General features: G+C 50.5%; 7 protein-coding genes across 7 annotated transcripts; 3 read left to right on the top strand and 4 right to left on the bottom strand.

The window, feature by feature from the left end:
* Positions 1–15: 15 nt before the first annotated feature.
* On the bottom strand, positions 16–1,452 carry CONPUDRAFT_64848 (uridine nucleosidase; the record flags this gene model as incomplete). Its single annotated transcript, XM_007775174.1, has 6 exons — positions 16–99; positions 172–629; positions 688–708; positions 777–1,215; positions 1,291–1,362; positions 1,423–1,452. The coding sequence occupies 6 exons, from the start codon at positions 1,450–1,452 to the stop codon at positions 16–18; spliced, it is 1,104 nt and encodes a 367-aa protein (XP_007773364.1).
* Positions 1,453–2,020: 568 nt separating this feature from the next.
* CONPUDRAFT_92993 (uncharacterized protein) lies at positions 2,021–2,924 on the bottom strand (the record flags this gene model as incomplete). The annotated part of the gene is made up of 6 exons (XM_007775365.1): positions 2,021–2,154; positions 2,213–2,405; positions 2,466–2,510; positions 2,561–2,708; positions 2,762–2,783; positions 2,849–2,924. 6 exons carry the CDS (start codon positions 2,922–2,924, stop codon positions 2,021–2,023), a joined length of 618 nt encoding a protein of 205 aa, XP_007773555.1.
* Positions 2,925–3,273: 349 nt separating this feature from the next.
* On the top strand, positions 3,274–5,680 carry CONPUDRAFT_168880 (uncharacterized protein). The gene is made up of 11 exons (XM_007775364.1): positions 3,274–3,453; positions 3,508–3,644; positions 3,695–3,785; positions 3,839–3,936; positions 3,985–4,060; positions 4,114–4,206; positions 4,253–4,309; positions 4,364–4,425; positions 4,519–4,764; positions 4,913–5,397; positions 5,452–5,680. The coding sequence occupies exons 1-10, from the start codon at positions 3,316–3,318 to the stop codon at positions 5,148–5,150; spliced, it is 1,236 nt and encodes a 411-aa protein (XP_007773554.1). The 5' UTR covers positions 3,274–3,315; the 3' UTR covers positions 5,151–5,397; positions 5,452–5,680.
* Positions 5,681–5,786: 106 nt separating this feature from the next.
* On the top strand, positions 5,787–6,909 carry CONPUDRAFT_158340 (uncharacterized protein; the record flags this gene model as incomplete). Its single annotated transcript, XM_007775363.1, has 6 exons — positions 5,787–6,038; positions 6,105–6,209; positions 6,262–6,448; positions 6,504–6,580; positions 6,643–6,738; positions 6,793–6,909. The coding sequence occupies 6 exons, from the start codon at positions 5,787–5,789 to the stop codon at positions 6,907–6,909; spliced, it is 834 nt and encodes a 277-aa protein (XP_007773553.1).
* A 161-nt stretch (positions 6,910–7,070) lies between these two features.
* On the bottom strand, positions 7,071–8,694 carry CONPUDRAFT_168878 (uncharacterized protein). Its single transcript, XM_007775362.1, has 2 exons — positions 8,618–8,694; positions 7,071–8,564 (listed from the first exon to the last, which is right to left on the bottom strand). Exons 1-2 carry the CDS (start codon positions 8,618–8,620, stop codon positions 7,227–7,229), a joined length of 1,341 nt encoding a protein of 446 aa, XP_007773552.1. The 5' UTR covers positions 8,621–8,694; the 3' UTR covers positions 7,071–7,226.
* A 291-nt stretch (positions 8,695–8,985) lies between these two features.
* CONPUDRAFT_76682 (uncharacterized protein) lies at positions 8,986–10,485 on the top strand (the record flags this gene model as incomplete). The annotated part of the gene is made up of 9 exons (XM_007775361.1): positions 8,986–9,031; positions 9,196–9,276; positions 9,329–9,348; positions 9,399–9,431; positions 9,491–9,587; positions 9,650–9,669; positions 9,796–9,912; positions 10,297–10,336; positions 10,409–10,485. 9 exons carry the CDS (start codon positions 8,986–8,988, stop codon positions 10,483–10,485), a joined length of 531 nt encoding a protein of 176 aa, XP_007773551.1.
* A 2,103-nt stretch (positions 10,486–12,588) lies between these two features.
* CONPUDRAFT_64121 (mitochondrial genome maintenance MGM101) lies at positions 12,589–13,582 on the bottom strand (the record flags this gene model as incomplete). Its single annotated transcript, XM_007775123.1, has 5 exons — positions 12,589–12,646; positions 12,696–12,773; positions 12,825–12,953; positions 13,004–13,151; positions 13,204–13,582. 5 exons carry the CDS (start codon positions 13,580–13,582, stop codon positions 12,589–12,591), a joined length of 792 nt encoding a protein of 263 aa, XP_007773313.1.
* Between the last annotated feature and the right edge of the window lie 11 nt (positions 13,583–13,593).

The raw sequence follows: 13,593 nt of genomic DNA, 5'->3' as shown, positions 1-13,593 counted from the left end.
GTTCGCCAGTTATATTCAGTGCGCCTTGTTCATGTTCAACGGCGAAGCCCCGTCGCACTTCTCAACTGCGAGCATGAACAGATCCCAGAACGCGTCAACCTATTTGTATGAAAAGCAGATGTTAATTAGTCTGGTGTCTTGATTAGAACCAGAATGAGAGTTGAGACGTACATCGAGACCCTCCGCAACGAGACAATTTTTCCCCATCGAGCCCCACGTATCGTCGCACGACCTGTAGTTCCACAGATCTACAACTGTCTCGCCAGTCGTATGTGCCCCCTGCAACTCGACGTCCACGCGGTAGCGCGTGCACTTGAACAGCTCTGGCGCAGAGACATACGCGATCGTCAGCGGATCGTGCAGTGGCGGGCCATCGTGGAACCCAAATGTGGATTTATACGTGTCCGCGAAGAAGCTCACGATCGTCGAGAGCGTGTGGCGGACGTTGTTGGATGGTATAGGGAGCGGCGCGTCATCCGAACAAAAGGTGGTTATATTGTCGGGAGTCTGGAAAGATGACGAGCGCAGGCGGGCGTGTTGGTAGCGCGTTGCGATCGCTTTGTGCGTTACGTTGATGGGGATCATGACTGTTTTCACTGGTGCGTCGAGGACGATTTGGGTGGCTTCCGCTGTATACAGGATGAAGTTATCGGAGGCTTTGAAGTATGAGGTGGTCAAGAGACTTACGATCGCACAGGATGTTGAATTCTGCCGATGTCAAAAATCAGTCAGTAAACGGGATCATGGATCTCATGTTTCCTGGAGAAGCACGTCACCTGCGACGGCTGATCTGTTGCCTAGCCCTACTCCGCCACCCATAAACACGAACTGCTCGACAGCGACGAGCAAATCCGGATATTGGCTCACGAACATCGCGATGTTCGTCATCGGTCCAGACGAGATTACCGTCACCTTCTGCCCGTCGCCTTTCCTCCAAGTGTTCTTGATAGCATCGACCATCCCATCTAGCGCGGGGACTGGATTCCCATCTTCATCCCTCGCCAGGTACGCTTGCACCTCGGGACTCTCGGCGTAAGCTAAACCCTCGACGCCTCCCAGGCCGTCCTCGCCGTGGATCTCCGGATCGTGCCTCACGGGCCTCAGCAGCGGCTTCGCGGCCCCGCGGTGCACCCTGATATGCGGAGGCGCGCCGAACGCGTGCAGGCATCGTGCTGCGTTGCGCGTTGTATCGTCCACGGACGTGTTGCCGTGTACCTGGGACAGTCATATGATGCCGTGTTTTGTCAGCTTCGGCTTTTCCTGATGATAAGATTATCGAGAGAGACTCACCGATGAGACTCCCAGGAGCCTTATATTCGGGCTGTGCAGCGCGAGCATAATCGCGGTGGCATCGTCGTGGCCCTGTCAGAGATCACTGTCAGAACCTCACAGAAGAGAATCAGAATCAGACAGAGCAATTACAGGATCTACGTCAAGCCACACTGGTATCATGGCTTCTGCCATGTGCATGAGATGATTGGTGTCGATTAATAAAGGACGAGATAAACGAAAAGTGACCGGTGACCCACAGAGTTCGAGTAGAAGATTGTACTCGCTTCTCGTCATGCACAGCATGTGCTGTTTGGGGCTCAAAGATAGATCTGAGTTCATATATGCAAGTCGATCATCCAGAGACCCGTCAGAAGGAAATTTTTCCGTATCGCCGTACTAGGGTGGACAAGGATGTGAACTCACAGGGAGAAAAATCAGACTAAACTGAGTCCACAGCGGGAGGCTGTCTGTTCAGCTTATGGACTCTTGGACCACAAGTGAACTAGTGTGGTTCTAAGCAAAGATTGATCTCGGCCCGCCGTTCGAAAGTCCGATGATCTACATAGCCACCCCCGGCCGCTCACCACAGCAGACTAAACCTGCGCTTCTTTGAAATATTACCAGTCTAAACAAGTCGACTACCCCCTCCAATGCAGAGTCACAGCAGTGCGGAGAAATACCATCGATTGCTATACATCATCCATAAGTATCCTACAGCACTTATCTTTCCTCGACCACAGACTGATGCTCACACAACGACCTTCTCAGAGAAAAACTTGGTCCACTGCTCCTTTCCCCACGAGCTTGAGATCGAGTTATCTATGATACCATCCCACAGTACGCTGGGAGAAACATGGACGCCATTCTGCCTGGAGAACTTGACTACAAATCGCGCCCTGAGTCAGCTGTTGCTCTGGATGTATGCAGCAGAGGGCGTTACCGGTGTACTTGAGATCATCCGTGACAGCAGTACCTGAGTTACCGGGACCCTTCACAGCAATCTGTTGCTTGAAAGCGGGAACCCTGTCGGCGGGGATGACCGAGGCTGCTAGAGTAGCGAGCTTCTCGCGGATTTGGTTTGGGGTCAGATTGGATGCCTGTTGGTCGAAGTAGTCTTCTTGCTGCTGGAAGAGCTGTTGAGATGGGTAAATAAGCCAAACAGTTTTAACCGAGAAGTACACGACGGTACGTACCGCCAGAGAGAATGGCCAGAAGTGCTCGGGAGAGACACGCGCAACCTTGACGAACGGGTGAGAAAGGTCACATAGCTGAGGACATGCGAGAATACCGCCAACGCTGCTTCGTGCGTGTACGTCGAGGTCGCATGCCAGGGCTGTACTTGAAGGCGCAAGATGGCCTTGACCTTGCCATGGTACTGTCCGCCTTGGTCGAGGGAGGGCTTGACTACCTCATTGATGGCCTTCGACAATTTGGCACTATGAGAATGTGAGATGGGAAGGCTGCGGGCCGTGGAGCGTTGTGCACACACCTGAACGGGCAGACATAGTCCGCTGAGGGTCGCGCGCAGAGGATGGATGAGACTATGACATCAGTGCCTATGATGACTGTGACTCACAGAAGATGTCGAGGGTGTGAGGCGCGTCGTACGTGCCAGCGATAAGGAGGGGACGAAGAGAAGGTTGGAGAGCCATGGCGGTCTGTGGTCAAGTGAGCAGGTCGCGGGAGGGGGACAGTTATTATCGTTCGCTTGATCATCCAAGCGGGTCAGGCGCTCGCGTCATCGCTACCATTGGCGAGGAAGCCTTGTGCAATCCTCTGGCCATGTTAGTCATAGTCATGCAACATCCTTAAGCCCATCAAGTTGTTATCGGGGTTGCAAAGAGAAAGTGTTTGCTAGACGATGTATGTAAAGTAGTCAATGATGGAGGTGTTTGACAAACTTTTAGCGAGCCTCCCTTCATTCCGTCGCGTCGGAGGCTTTTCGTTTGCCGGTGCCTGCTCTGGCCTCCTAGCCGCTAGCGTACCTCAACCTTTCGCGTTCGCGCCTTTCTTCATCTCTTCGCTTCACTCGATTCCACAAACATGTCCATAACTTTCTCAACATACCTGGGGCAGCTAGTGGAAGCCGTGCACAACGAAGACGGCCCCAACCTCGCGTACCTTCTCCGACCAACCAGCCCGCACGGCAAGGACCTACTGAAGGAGACCCGGAACCCAACTGTACGTCTCTCATTGTCACTTTGGCCTCCTCTCACACGCAATGTACAACATCAGGCGCAGTCACTTTCATACTACAAGGGGAGCGTTGAATCACCATGGGACGAGGTCGCGATCCAATACGTGTTGGTGTGTTCGCATGTTGCGCGGAAACGTTACCAGGAAGCATACAAGGACCAGTCACAACTCATCTCGTGCGTGCTTTACACTTTGTAGCTCTTTCCTATCCCTTACTATGGTCTAGACTCTTCTTCCGCTACTTCACCTCGAACACTGGCTGGACATTGCCCACCCTCTTTGCCCTACTTCGGGATCTTCGCGACCTCGCACACGATGTGACTTCTGCCTGCGCTCAATCCATGCTGAACCCTCATCATGACCATTTCAGGCAGACAACTACGCCAAATACAACAGCCAGAAGAGCGAGTGTATGGAGAACGCTGCAGGTGTCCTGGCAAAGGCGTTTAGTAATTGTATGACTGACAGGTGCGTGTTCATCCTATTCCTTTCCACCCCGTATAATGACATTCCCAGATCATCACCCTACGCCGAATCACGAAAATGGGGGGTGTACTACGTTGTTGGCCTTGTACTTAAATCATACTTCCGCGTATGTACTTCGATGCTGCTTCCGCACCACCCACTCACTCATGAATCGCACAGGTAAAACGTATATCACTTTCCAAGAACATCTTGCGCGCTCTAGAAGCAAATCAAGATGTCCCACCACTTTCCCAATACCCTCGGTCCCATCAAGTACGCTTCCTTGCTTTCCCAACGAAGGACTTCTAACCGCTCCAAGGTCACGTTTCGGTATTACATTGGCATGCTGAGTTTCTTGAACGAAGACTATGAAAAAGTACGTGCTTCCCCTTACCTCTCTATATCCCGACCTGACTCGGCTTTGCAACAGTCTGAACGCGAGCTAACCCTTGCTTTTTATCATTGCCATCTCGAGACGTACAGTAATCAAGAGTACGTCAAAGACCAGCCCTTTACTCATGCCGGCGTCTAGCACTACAGGCTGATGAATCCTCACAATCGCTCACCGCTCTCACGTTGACACAGGCGCATACTAACGTACCTCATCCCTCTCCGCATTCTCCGCGGGCACCTGCCGACTGCCGAGCTGCTACAGCGCTTCCCGGTACTGGACGAGCTCTTCTCGCCGTTCATCGCCTGCATGCGCAACGGAGATCTGGGCGCCTACGATGCCGCGCTGGACAAGTGGGAGCGGAGGCTGGTCGAGCTGAACTTGTGGTTGACACTCGAGCGGGCGCGCGAGATCTGCATACGTGGATTGTTCCGGAGAACGTGAGTTCATTCTATTAACCCCTGGTCACTTCTAGCCCCGTTGGCATTCGTTCTATGTTCCCCGTTATGGGCATCGTCGCTGGCGTCTCTTCCCTATATCTTACATATCCCCGACGCTGTTGGAAAACTTATGCTACTTATTTTCTAGATGGATAGCAACAGAAAAGAGCACACGCGTCCCGATCTCGATGTTTTACTGTGCTCTGAAGCTGCGCGGCGGCGACGCGGACGTGTCGGAGGAGGAGGCGGAGTGCCTCGTCGCGAACATGATCTACAAGGGGTACATGCGCGGATACATCTCGCATGAAAAGCAGATGGTCGTTCTCGCTGCGACGAATACCTTCCCGCGTGTTGTGGACCGGCCGAATCCGTTCGCGCTGCTGTGAGCTGTAGCCGTAGGTAGCTTTCTTTAGGTACGCATAATACGGGTTTTTGTGGCTGTCTGGCTTGCTTTGTGCCCCTAATCGAGGCCCGGTCTGTGTCCATGACCATGGAGATGGCCACGGTCTCTGTGTCGCAAACCAGTGTGCTTCGTCCGCACATGGATCCTTATAGGTTGTGGTCCATCTCCAAGGGACCGTACTCGGGCCCTGGTTTTTGATTGGCTCAGGTGTACAGCCAAGGATGAGATATGTGGGTGGCTGTGCAAATACGGGCCCCTTGTACTCACAGCATCCTGATAATAAGCGCGTTCATCTGATCCACACACCGCAACCTATCTACGCCTTTCAGCGCTTCCGCCATCAGAAGTCCATACGAGGCTGCGCGAGGCCCGAATTGTACCTCGAAGGGATCAGCTGGCTTTGAGTTCTTCATGCTTGCGGTCCACCAGGCGTGACTCTTTTACCCGTGATGGACTACTTTCTACAGCGATCTTCATCGTGACCAAAGCTTGCTGTGAGACTAACAGCAATCCATTTTGCAAACGCAGAGAATGCAAGGGTATAAAAACGTCACTGAAGCGATCGAATAATCCAAGGAGTATTCCTTCGACTGGTGGTAACACATCGCAGAAAACGACAATGGGCCACACTTCATCGAAATCAGACCGTCGCAACTACAACAAGTCCGGCGGTAGCTATCAACACCCATACGGCGCACCACCCCCTTACTCCGACTCGGACGAGAGTCTGGACAAACCTCCGTCGGTACCACCGAAAGATCGGCGGTCTCGGCGGCCCCGGCAAGAAAACGCGCTCGAGATACTGCGTCGATACGACACTGTTTTGATCGTGGATGACTCCACCTCTATGAGAGGCGCTTTATGGCATGAGGTATCCGGCCCGCCTTTGATTCGTTCCATATTAATTTGACACTGATGGATCATGTTTATTATTCAGGCCCGCGAAGCTCTCGCGGACCTTGCGAAGGCGGCTGCTACGTACGACACCGACGGGATTGACATATGCTTCTTGAACAGCAAGGAGCATGGCGAAGGTCTAAAGGTAGGCTGCACCCTGCTATATCAAGCGACGATTTGATAATAACCACGGATAGGAGGCCGACGAAGTTCGCGACATCTTCAATCGCGTGAAGCCGACGTTCGGCACCCCGTTGGGTGTCGTCGTTCACAAAGTGCTTAAACGGTACCTGAAGAGGCTCGAGCGCGAGATACAGAGGGACTCAGATGCTGACGAGGAAGTCAAGCCTGTCAATTATATCGTCATCACAGACGGCAGGCCAGGTTAGTTTCGCAGTTTCCATAAACTAATTAAACTAAAAATGCACGAATCCGACAGATGACGAAATTGAGCTCGAGAACGCGATCGTCAAATGTGCCACGTTTCTGGACAAACACGAATACCCGCTAAGTCAGGTAAGCCTACTACTATCCCTGAACCACGGGGTGTATTTACCCAGCTGGGACCCGACTTTCAGATCGGCATTCAATTCGTGCAGATTGGCGACGATCTCCATGCCACTCAGTTCTTGAAGGACCTTGACAATACTCTGGCAACAAAATATACCACACGTGTACGTCTCGCTGCTCAGTAGCCGAGCGCAATTGTCCCTAATCTTGACAAACAGGACATAGTAGATACAGAAACGTACAACGGAGTAGTAACTGCCCCCAAGCTTATAAAACTCATGCTTGGAGGCATAAACCGCCGTGTGGATATGAAGGGCGGGGAGGTCATGCTTTAGGGGATAAAAGCAACGGCTGTCATAAAATTAACGCTAAGCGAAGAGTGATGAGATTGTAAGATAGATAAATCTTACCATATGTACTACAGTAATTAATTGCTTACAGGATATACGAGAAGTATGTGGATGTGCTTTAATTGCAGTCGTTGATCGTTGACAGAAGATTACATACATAGATTTTCTTCACTAATATGTCAGAAAGCACATTGGTATAGCTACTTATTCATACTGGTTTGATCAAGCCAGAATGCATAGGAAAGGGAAACCGTACGAATGTCGACTCCTGCTGACCGTGAGTTAAACTTCCTCAGACAGCTTCAAGGACATATGTCGCGCCAGGAAAAATGTTCAGTGTTATCCTCGAACCATTTCCGAAGATCTTCCTTCAGTTCTGGCCCACCTTCCACCATCAGTCGTTGAATGCGACCTTCTTCATCGTCAAGCCTCATCTCACACATGCGCTGCAACGCGGCTACGGAGAACGTGCCACCGATTATCTTGAGAGTACGCAGCTGTGGGCAAGTGCGCCCGTTGCGCATGCTGGAGACTGCTAGAGCTCCAAGTACCCAGTCGTCGAACCCTCCACAGTTCGTGATAGCTAACTCCCAGCCCTGCCAGTCCTGAAGAAGACGAAGTAGCGAAAGACTCGAGCTGATCCCCTTGACCTCGAGTTCAAAGCCAGGGACGGTGCAACGTGAGATGGGCTCGCACCGGGTAATCCATGCGTATGCAACGGTGGAAGAGGTAATGCTGTTGCAAATCGCGGAAGCAACATTACCCCTAATATCAGAGAGGCGGAGTCCCTCCAGCCTCTCCATTGTGAAGGTAGTGATATCTTCGCCGTCCAGAGCCACATCTTCGACCTCGATCCATACGTCAGGAACACCTGCCATAAGCTTCGCCATCGCTTTTAAACCTTCCAAGAAGCGTCGGGAGTTAATCACGGCGAGGTGAGATGCCGGCCGATACTTCGTGACGCAGAGGCCAGATAGACGACGTCCTGCCTGCCAAGCGATGCCGCCATTCATGAGGTTCATAAAGCTACCAGCGTCAGTTTTCAGCTGTGAAAGAGAAGGTGTCTCCAAAGTTGAGATACGAAGTGGGGATACGTCGTTTGTGTCGTATGAGACAAGATTCAGGTCGCTTAGGTGCGACATGGTGCGATTATTGAAGTATGAACTGATGTGGACGATGGTGGAGCGATAGAACACTTCGATGGAGATTTCGGACATACGTCCGAAGTGGGGCGCCATATGTTTCATGACAAAGTCCAGGCGTTCGCACTCCTGGGAGGGCGTGAGAATGCATGAGGCCGAATCGCCGGAAGTGATGGTGATCTCCAGCTGATTATCGCCAGAGGCAGCAAAGAATGTTTCTATGATGTTTGGGACGAAGGTAGCGCCATCAAGTGCAACATGCAGAGATTTCCAGAACACTGGCTTCATGGCGAGGACATCGAGCCATCTCCGACAGACGAAAGCTAACTTGTCTGCACTGGGACCTGTATATTCAACATATTCGGGCCAGCCGTTAAAGAAGCCCATTGTCGACCATTGACTCGCTAACTCGATGATTCTGAGGAGGATTTCGGTCGGAAGCGACATGATCGGAGGGATCACAACGAGATAGGAATCGTCATCAGCAGTTGATGCCTCCTTGATGAAAACCGGTTGTAGTAAACTGCCTGCCAATTGAGGGGAAAACTCACCATGATATCAAGTGGTAGTTCGGTAGATGGCGCTGTCAGGCCCTGCTTTCAGCTACGGATGGCTCTGCACCGATGCTAAGAGAGTGTGTCAAAGGTGTTTTTCCAAGAGCATCAATCTTACCTCAGCGAAGTACGAGCTATACATGATCAGAAGCACGCGGGCCCAAGTTGCCACATATAGGGTCCCATTCATCCGTCTTTTCCCGTAATCTCACGATTCATGTTTGGTTTATGTGGCCGGCAACCAACCCCAACACCGACCATCTGCAACTTCGGCCTATTGACTTCCGGTGACAGCCTGCATAGCTCCGGTCTTATGCTTTCCCTTGTAGTTTGCATGCATCTATCGGTTCTATACAGGGTGAGAGATGCAACTCCCCTTCATCAGTGCATCTCATACGCGGCCCGAGTCCAGTGCGTTAACTACAGACATCCAAGGCCCATGCCTCTGATTATCGTACGAGACACAGTCTTCATGATGGGCAATTTACTCATATAGAGAAAGGAACTTGGGTTGAGTCCTCTATCTTCGTTTGATTCCGCCATTATTAGTCATGGCTAACATTCGTTACCTACAGACATCAAAGGTGCGCAAAAGTCGAGTAACTTCGAATGGGCCAATTTTAACAACAGATGGGCACAAAAACAGTACAGCAATGGTTTGTCGGATACTTAAACTACCTTTGGTCCTGATTTATTGTGTATCTCTAGTTGCAGCAGCTGCATTTCTGGTATGTAAAACTTTGAATTCTAAACGTCCTTGAAGCAAACTTTACACTAGCTTCAAGACTACTTCCTCACTTTAGAGTCTGAAGTAGGTGCAAAGTTGGCTTTGTTTCGTGTCTCTCCATGCTGAAGATACACGTCACACAGGTTAGCTGGACAGCAAGAAAGCGCTGGAGTTTGCCAAGAGTAATTTTCACAGTCGCTCGTTATGTGCCATTTATTGGAACTGGGTTGACTTTAGCATGTGCGTCCCAGAGATTAGTCGGTAAAATGTCATGTAACCGATCAGTTGACATCCGAATTCAGCGGCTTTAAACATCAACATTGTGAGTCTACATTGAATCCCTTTACTAGACAGTATTGACCTAGACCAGCTACACTGCTCATGGCAGACTGAGGACGGTACACTCATATGCTCCTAACCCCACCTAGATTAACACGTTGACGCCAAGGTAACAGCCTTTCATTTCCTAGGAATCATAGCGGCAGAGTGCCTCTTGATCTTCCGAGTTTACGTTTGCTACGACTTGAGCAAGCGATTACTTTTACTCGCTATAATTTTGGGATTGGTAAGCGGTAGTATTTGCCGTCCTAGCGTCCACTGCTAATTCAATACGGATATCCCAGATGATGACCAGTGTGTCTTTAATCCTGAGTCTTGTTCCACGTGCAACCGGGGTCACATCCGGATTTAGTTGAGTTTTAGGGTACTGATAAATGCGTCGTAAACGGCTTATGCAGATCTAATGAAGCTAAAGGATTATCCGGCTGCCCTTTTTCTGGCTCGCGGAGCAGCTCAATTCCATACATTCCTCTCTTGTTCTTTGAATTGGGTACTCGTTATATTTCTGACGAAAGTTTGTTCTGTGTCTGATTGGATGGTAGTGCTGGCGACGCTGATGATAGCTAGGCGATGCTCATACCGTGGACCTATAAGTTGTTTTCTCGCACAGCTATACAATGATGGACTGTTCTACATGGCTGCCATCATCGGTAAGCTAGCCGATTATATGCTTGGCTCGAGTTCTGTAAAGGCACATACTGACGCCCTCGTTCGTGCTACAGCAATTACGACTACCAATATAATTATTGGCCTTACCCTGCCGGTACGATCCCCATTGCCTCTGATGTCAACCTTTTAGACTAAAAAACCCTTTCGGTAGCTGGAATATAGTGATATGCTTGAAACGTGCGCACTTGTTGTTTTTACGTTTTATGTACTGAACAACTCCATCAGAGCTCAGGTTGCTGTGCATGGTGTTTTATCCTGTAGAATTCTGTTTCGTTTGCAGGAAAGTGGAAGAGAACCAAGTCAGCTTGAGAACACAAGCAATATCTAGGAAACGACTCCTCGCTTTGGATTTGATGGAAATGCGTCAATCCAGAAGATAAGCCTTTGCTTCACTACGGTCAGAATCATATGTATTTGGAGCGAAACATCGTCATCAAATACGAGAGCGCATAACAAAGAAAGTTTACTTTATCATAGATTGCTAGCATGCGAGTGTACCCAGTTGCTTTTACAGAACATATTGTAGCTTTTGTTGCAAAAGTTGTTCTTGAGATGTCCAGCGGATTCACAGAAGTTGTATGTATTTGGAGCGAAGGGACATACAACCAAAGTGATATTTTGTAAAGGGAGATTTATCAACCGTGTAAGGTACGTTCGTACTAATATACCTGCGTTCTCTTATCACGTCAAGTCTCCACCAGAGAGATACAGGCAACTGTCTAGCGATTGAGCAGTCCATGCCATAGGTGAGACATGGCAGACTGAACCGGTGTTGAGCTACAAATTGCTCACCTAAACTGACGTTGGTTGGGACATTCCCACTATTACCATCCGAGCCGCACACACATTCCAAATACTTAGTAACTTGCTGAGATCATGCAGTTGCAACACCACGTAGAATAATCACCACTGATAATCGAGTTTTACGATGTCAGTTCTACGATTGGAGGAGAGGCCCGTGGAAAACAGCATACACTCACTTGTGTTCGCAGGTGAGAACCCCGTACAAGTTGGTCAAACATTCGTTCAAGTTGATTGACGATGTATACGCTTGTCCGGGAAGCCCATTGGAACAGGTGGCGCGTATATAGGATACATTGTAAAGTTGGCTGATGTCCACGCAAGAGTTCACAAAAGCAGCACGCGTCGTGGACAAAGCAGACGCGAGGGCGAGCGCACCTAGGATGGGGAAAATGTCGCTGGCGGATATATATCACGGGAGGCAAGGAGGGAGGGAGGGGTAAACGGGCAAAGGTCTGGGAGCATGGTGGGTTTTATTTCTGTCTTTACAGCAACAAGGGGTTTCATTAATCAAAGATGTCGTTTCGTTTGGCCAGGGGAGAACCCAGGCTGGAGGAAATGAGTTGATGGGGGCTCTTTTCAGTCATGCCTAACGCTAGCCATGATTCCATCTTCCCTTAACTTACACCCATCGGACTCTCATTAAGTCACCGTTGATGCAGTCGTCTGCAGGAAAGACTGTCTCCTAAGGATGAAGTGTTACTCACCTAAACTCACATTGCCCAGAGCTGGCTTTCCTAAATTATCGCACTTACACAGCAGTGTATCGTTACTTGTCAGGTTATACCCGGAGCAGGACCCATCGTACCAGTCGCTGCACCCATCTGCATCAGCGTCTAGAGCATCAATGATTGGGGCCCAGGTGAGAGAAATCGTGGCTTGTTGGCATAGGCGAGATTTCTATCCTGCCCTCGCACTACAAAATCAATTATCCGTCAGGTACCCCTGAAGCAAGATCAATGGCACAGGTAGCAGAGATATAAGAATCGCTATAGGGGTTGGTGTAAATGTAGGTGTTGACGTAGATGGCTGAGGTGGGCACCAGTGAGGCTAATAACGTCTCAAGCCCAGTCGAGAGGGTGGTGCTCGGGGCGTCAGGCTTTGGTATATCACCATTCAAAGACACATAGAAATAAACGATTGAACCCCCGCACATCACTTAGTGGGCAGTGCGTGCGTCACAAATTTTCGCAGGTTGGGTCCCTAAACCGAAGTGATGAAATGCATACTCACTCGGACACCTTGGGCGTTATCGCGTTATCGGCTGCCTTACCAATGACGACCTAATTGCTACCTGTTGTCTTTAGGACCTTGTTCTTTTGCCATATTACTGCCCTTGCATTAGAGAAAGTGGAGTATATTTACGATGACGTTGGTTGATTATGGGCGCTTCTATAACAATTGCGTAGATATTGAGAAGAATTTGCATGGATTACTCCCTCCAGGGATACGTCAGCTTAGGCTGGTCCTTGCGACGCCAGAGCTTCTTCCTGGGATACGGCTTAGCAACAGGGTTGGGGTGGAATGAGGGTTACGTACTTCTGTTTCGAGTTGACATGCTCCGCGAAGACCTCTGCGGCATGTTGCGCCTTGAACTCACGGATGAAACGAGGGTCCCTGAGGTTGACATTAGCCATGGCTCGTTACGCCTAAAAAAAGGACTCGAACCAAAGTTCACTTGCAACGCCAAGGTCCTTGCAGCATCTCATGAGTGCATTACTCTTGCAAGCTTCCGTGGCGGTGGCGATGCCGGAAGGATCAAAGTATTCTTGCTCGCCGCGAGCAATGGCCACGAGCCTAGCGTGACGTAAGCTTTCAACCATTGGATGATAGCGTTGTATGCGTACCTTCCCTGGCAAACCAACGCGTATTCCCTGCTGACTACTTTTGGCCCGACGTTCGTCTCGCTTCGGGGAGCCAGACCCCATCCTCCGGGTCCAAAAGCCTTGTTCAAAACACGGCGGTATTTGATTTCAGGAAGATAAATCAAGCCGTCTGCGAAATATTTAGGGGCACGACTCCTGAAGGCGAAGCCGGAGATACGCACCAGGTTTAACTTCGATGTCGTAAGGGTCGACGGGCGCGAGCAAGATCTCCTGAATCTCCTTCGAGAACGGCTGCGTTGAGAGCCCGTAGTAGCTCTTTGACCAGTCCGTGCCTGCATCCTCGTTAAGGAGGGACTCCACGCCCAGAGCAGCAGACGAAGGCACGCTCTCGGCCGGGATGCTCGACCCTGACGCAGCCTCGGCGACGTCTTTAGCAGAGGGGACGTCGTCAGCGGAAGCAGGGGCCCTGCGAGCTGCGGTGCTTGCTGAAGCCTTGGTGGTTTTCGTCGCCCGACCTGGGTTATACGAGCGCGGAGCAGAGGAGCCGGAGGCGACGCTGACGGTCCTTGTAGTGGTCAGAGAGAAAGAGGGCTGGAGCATAAATGTGCGGG

This window comes from Coniophora puteana (genome assembly GCF_000271625.1).
Source record: "Coniophora puteana RWD-64-598 SS2 unplaced genomic scaffold CONPUscaffold_14, whole genome shotgun sequence".
Classification (NCBI taxonomy): domain Eukaryota; kingdom Fungi; phylum Basidiomycota; class Agaricomycetes; order Boletales; family Coniophoraceae; genus Coniophora; species Coniophora puteana.
The sequence above is the reverse complement of the archived record's forward strand: the minus strand, read 5'-3'. Positions and strand labels throughout refer to the sequence as shown.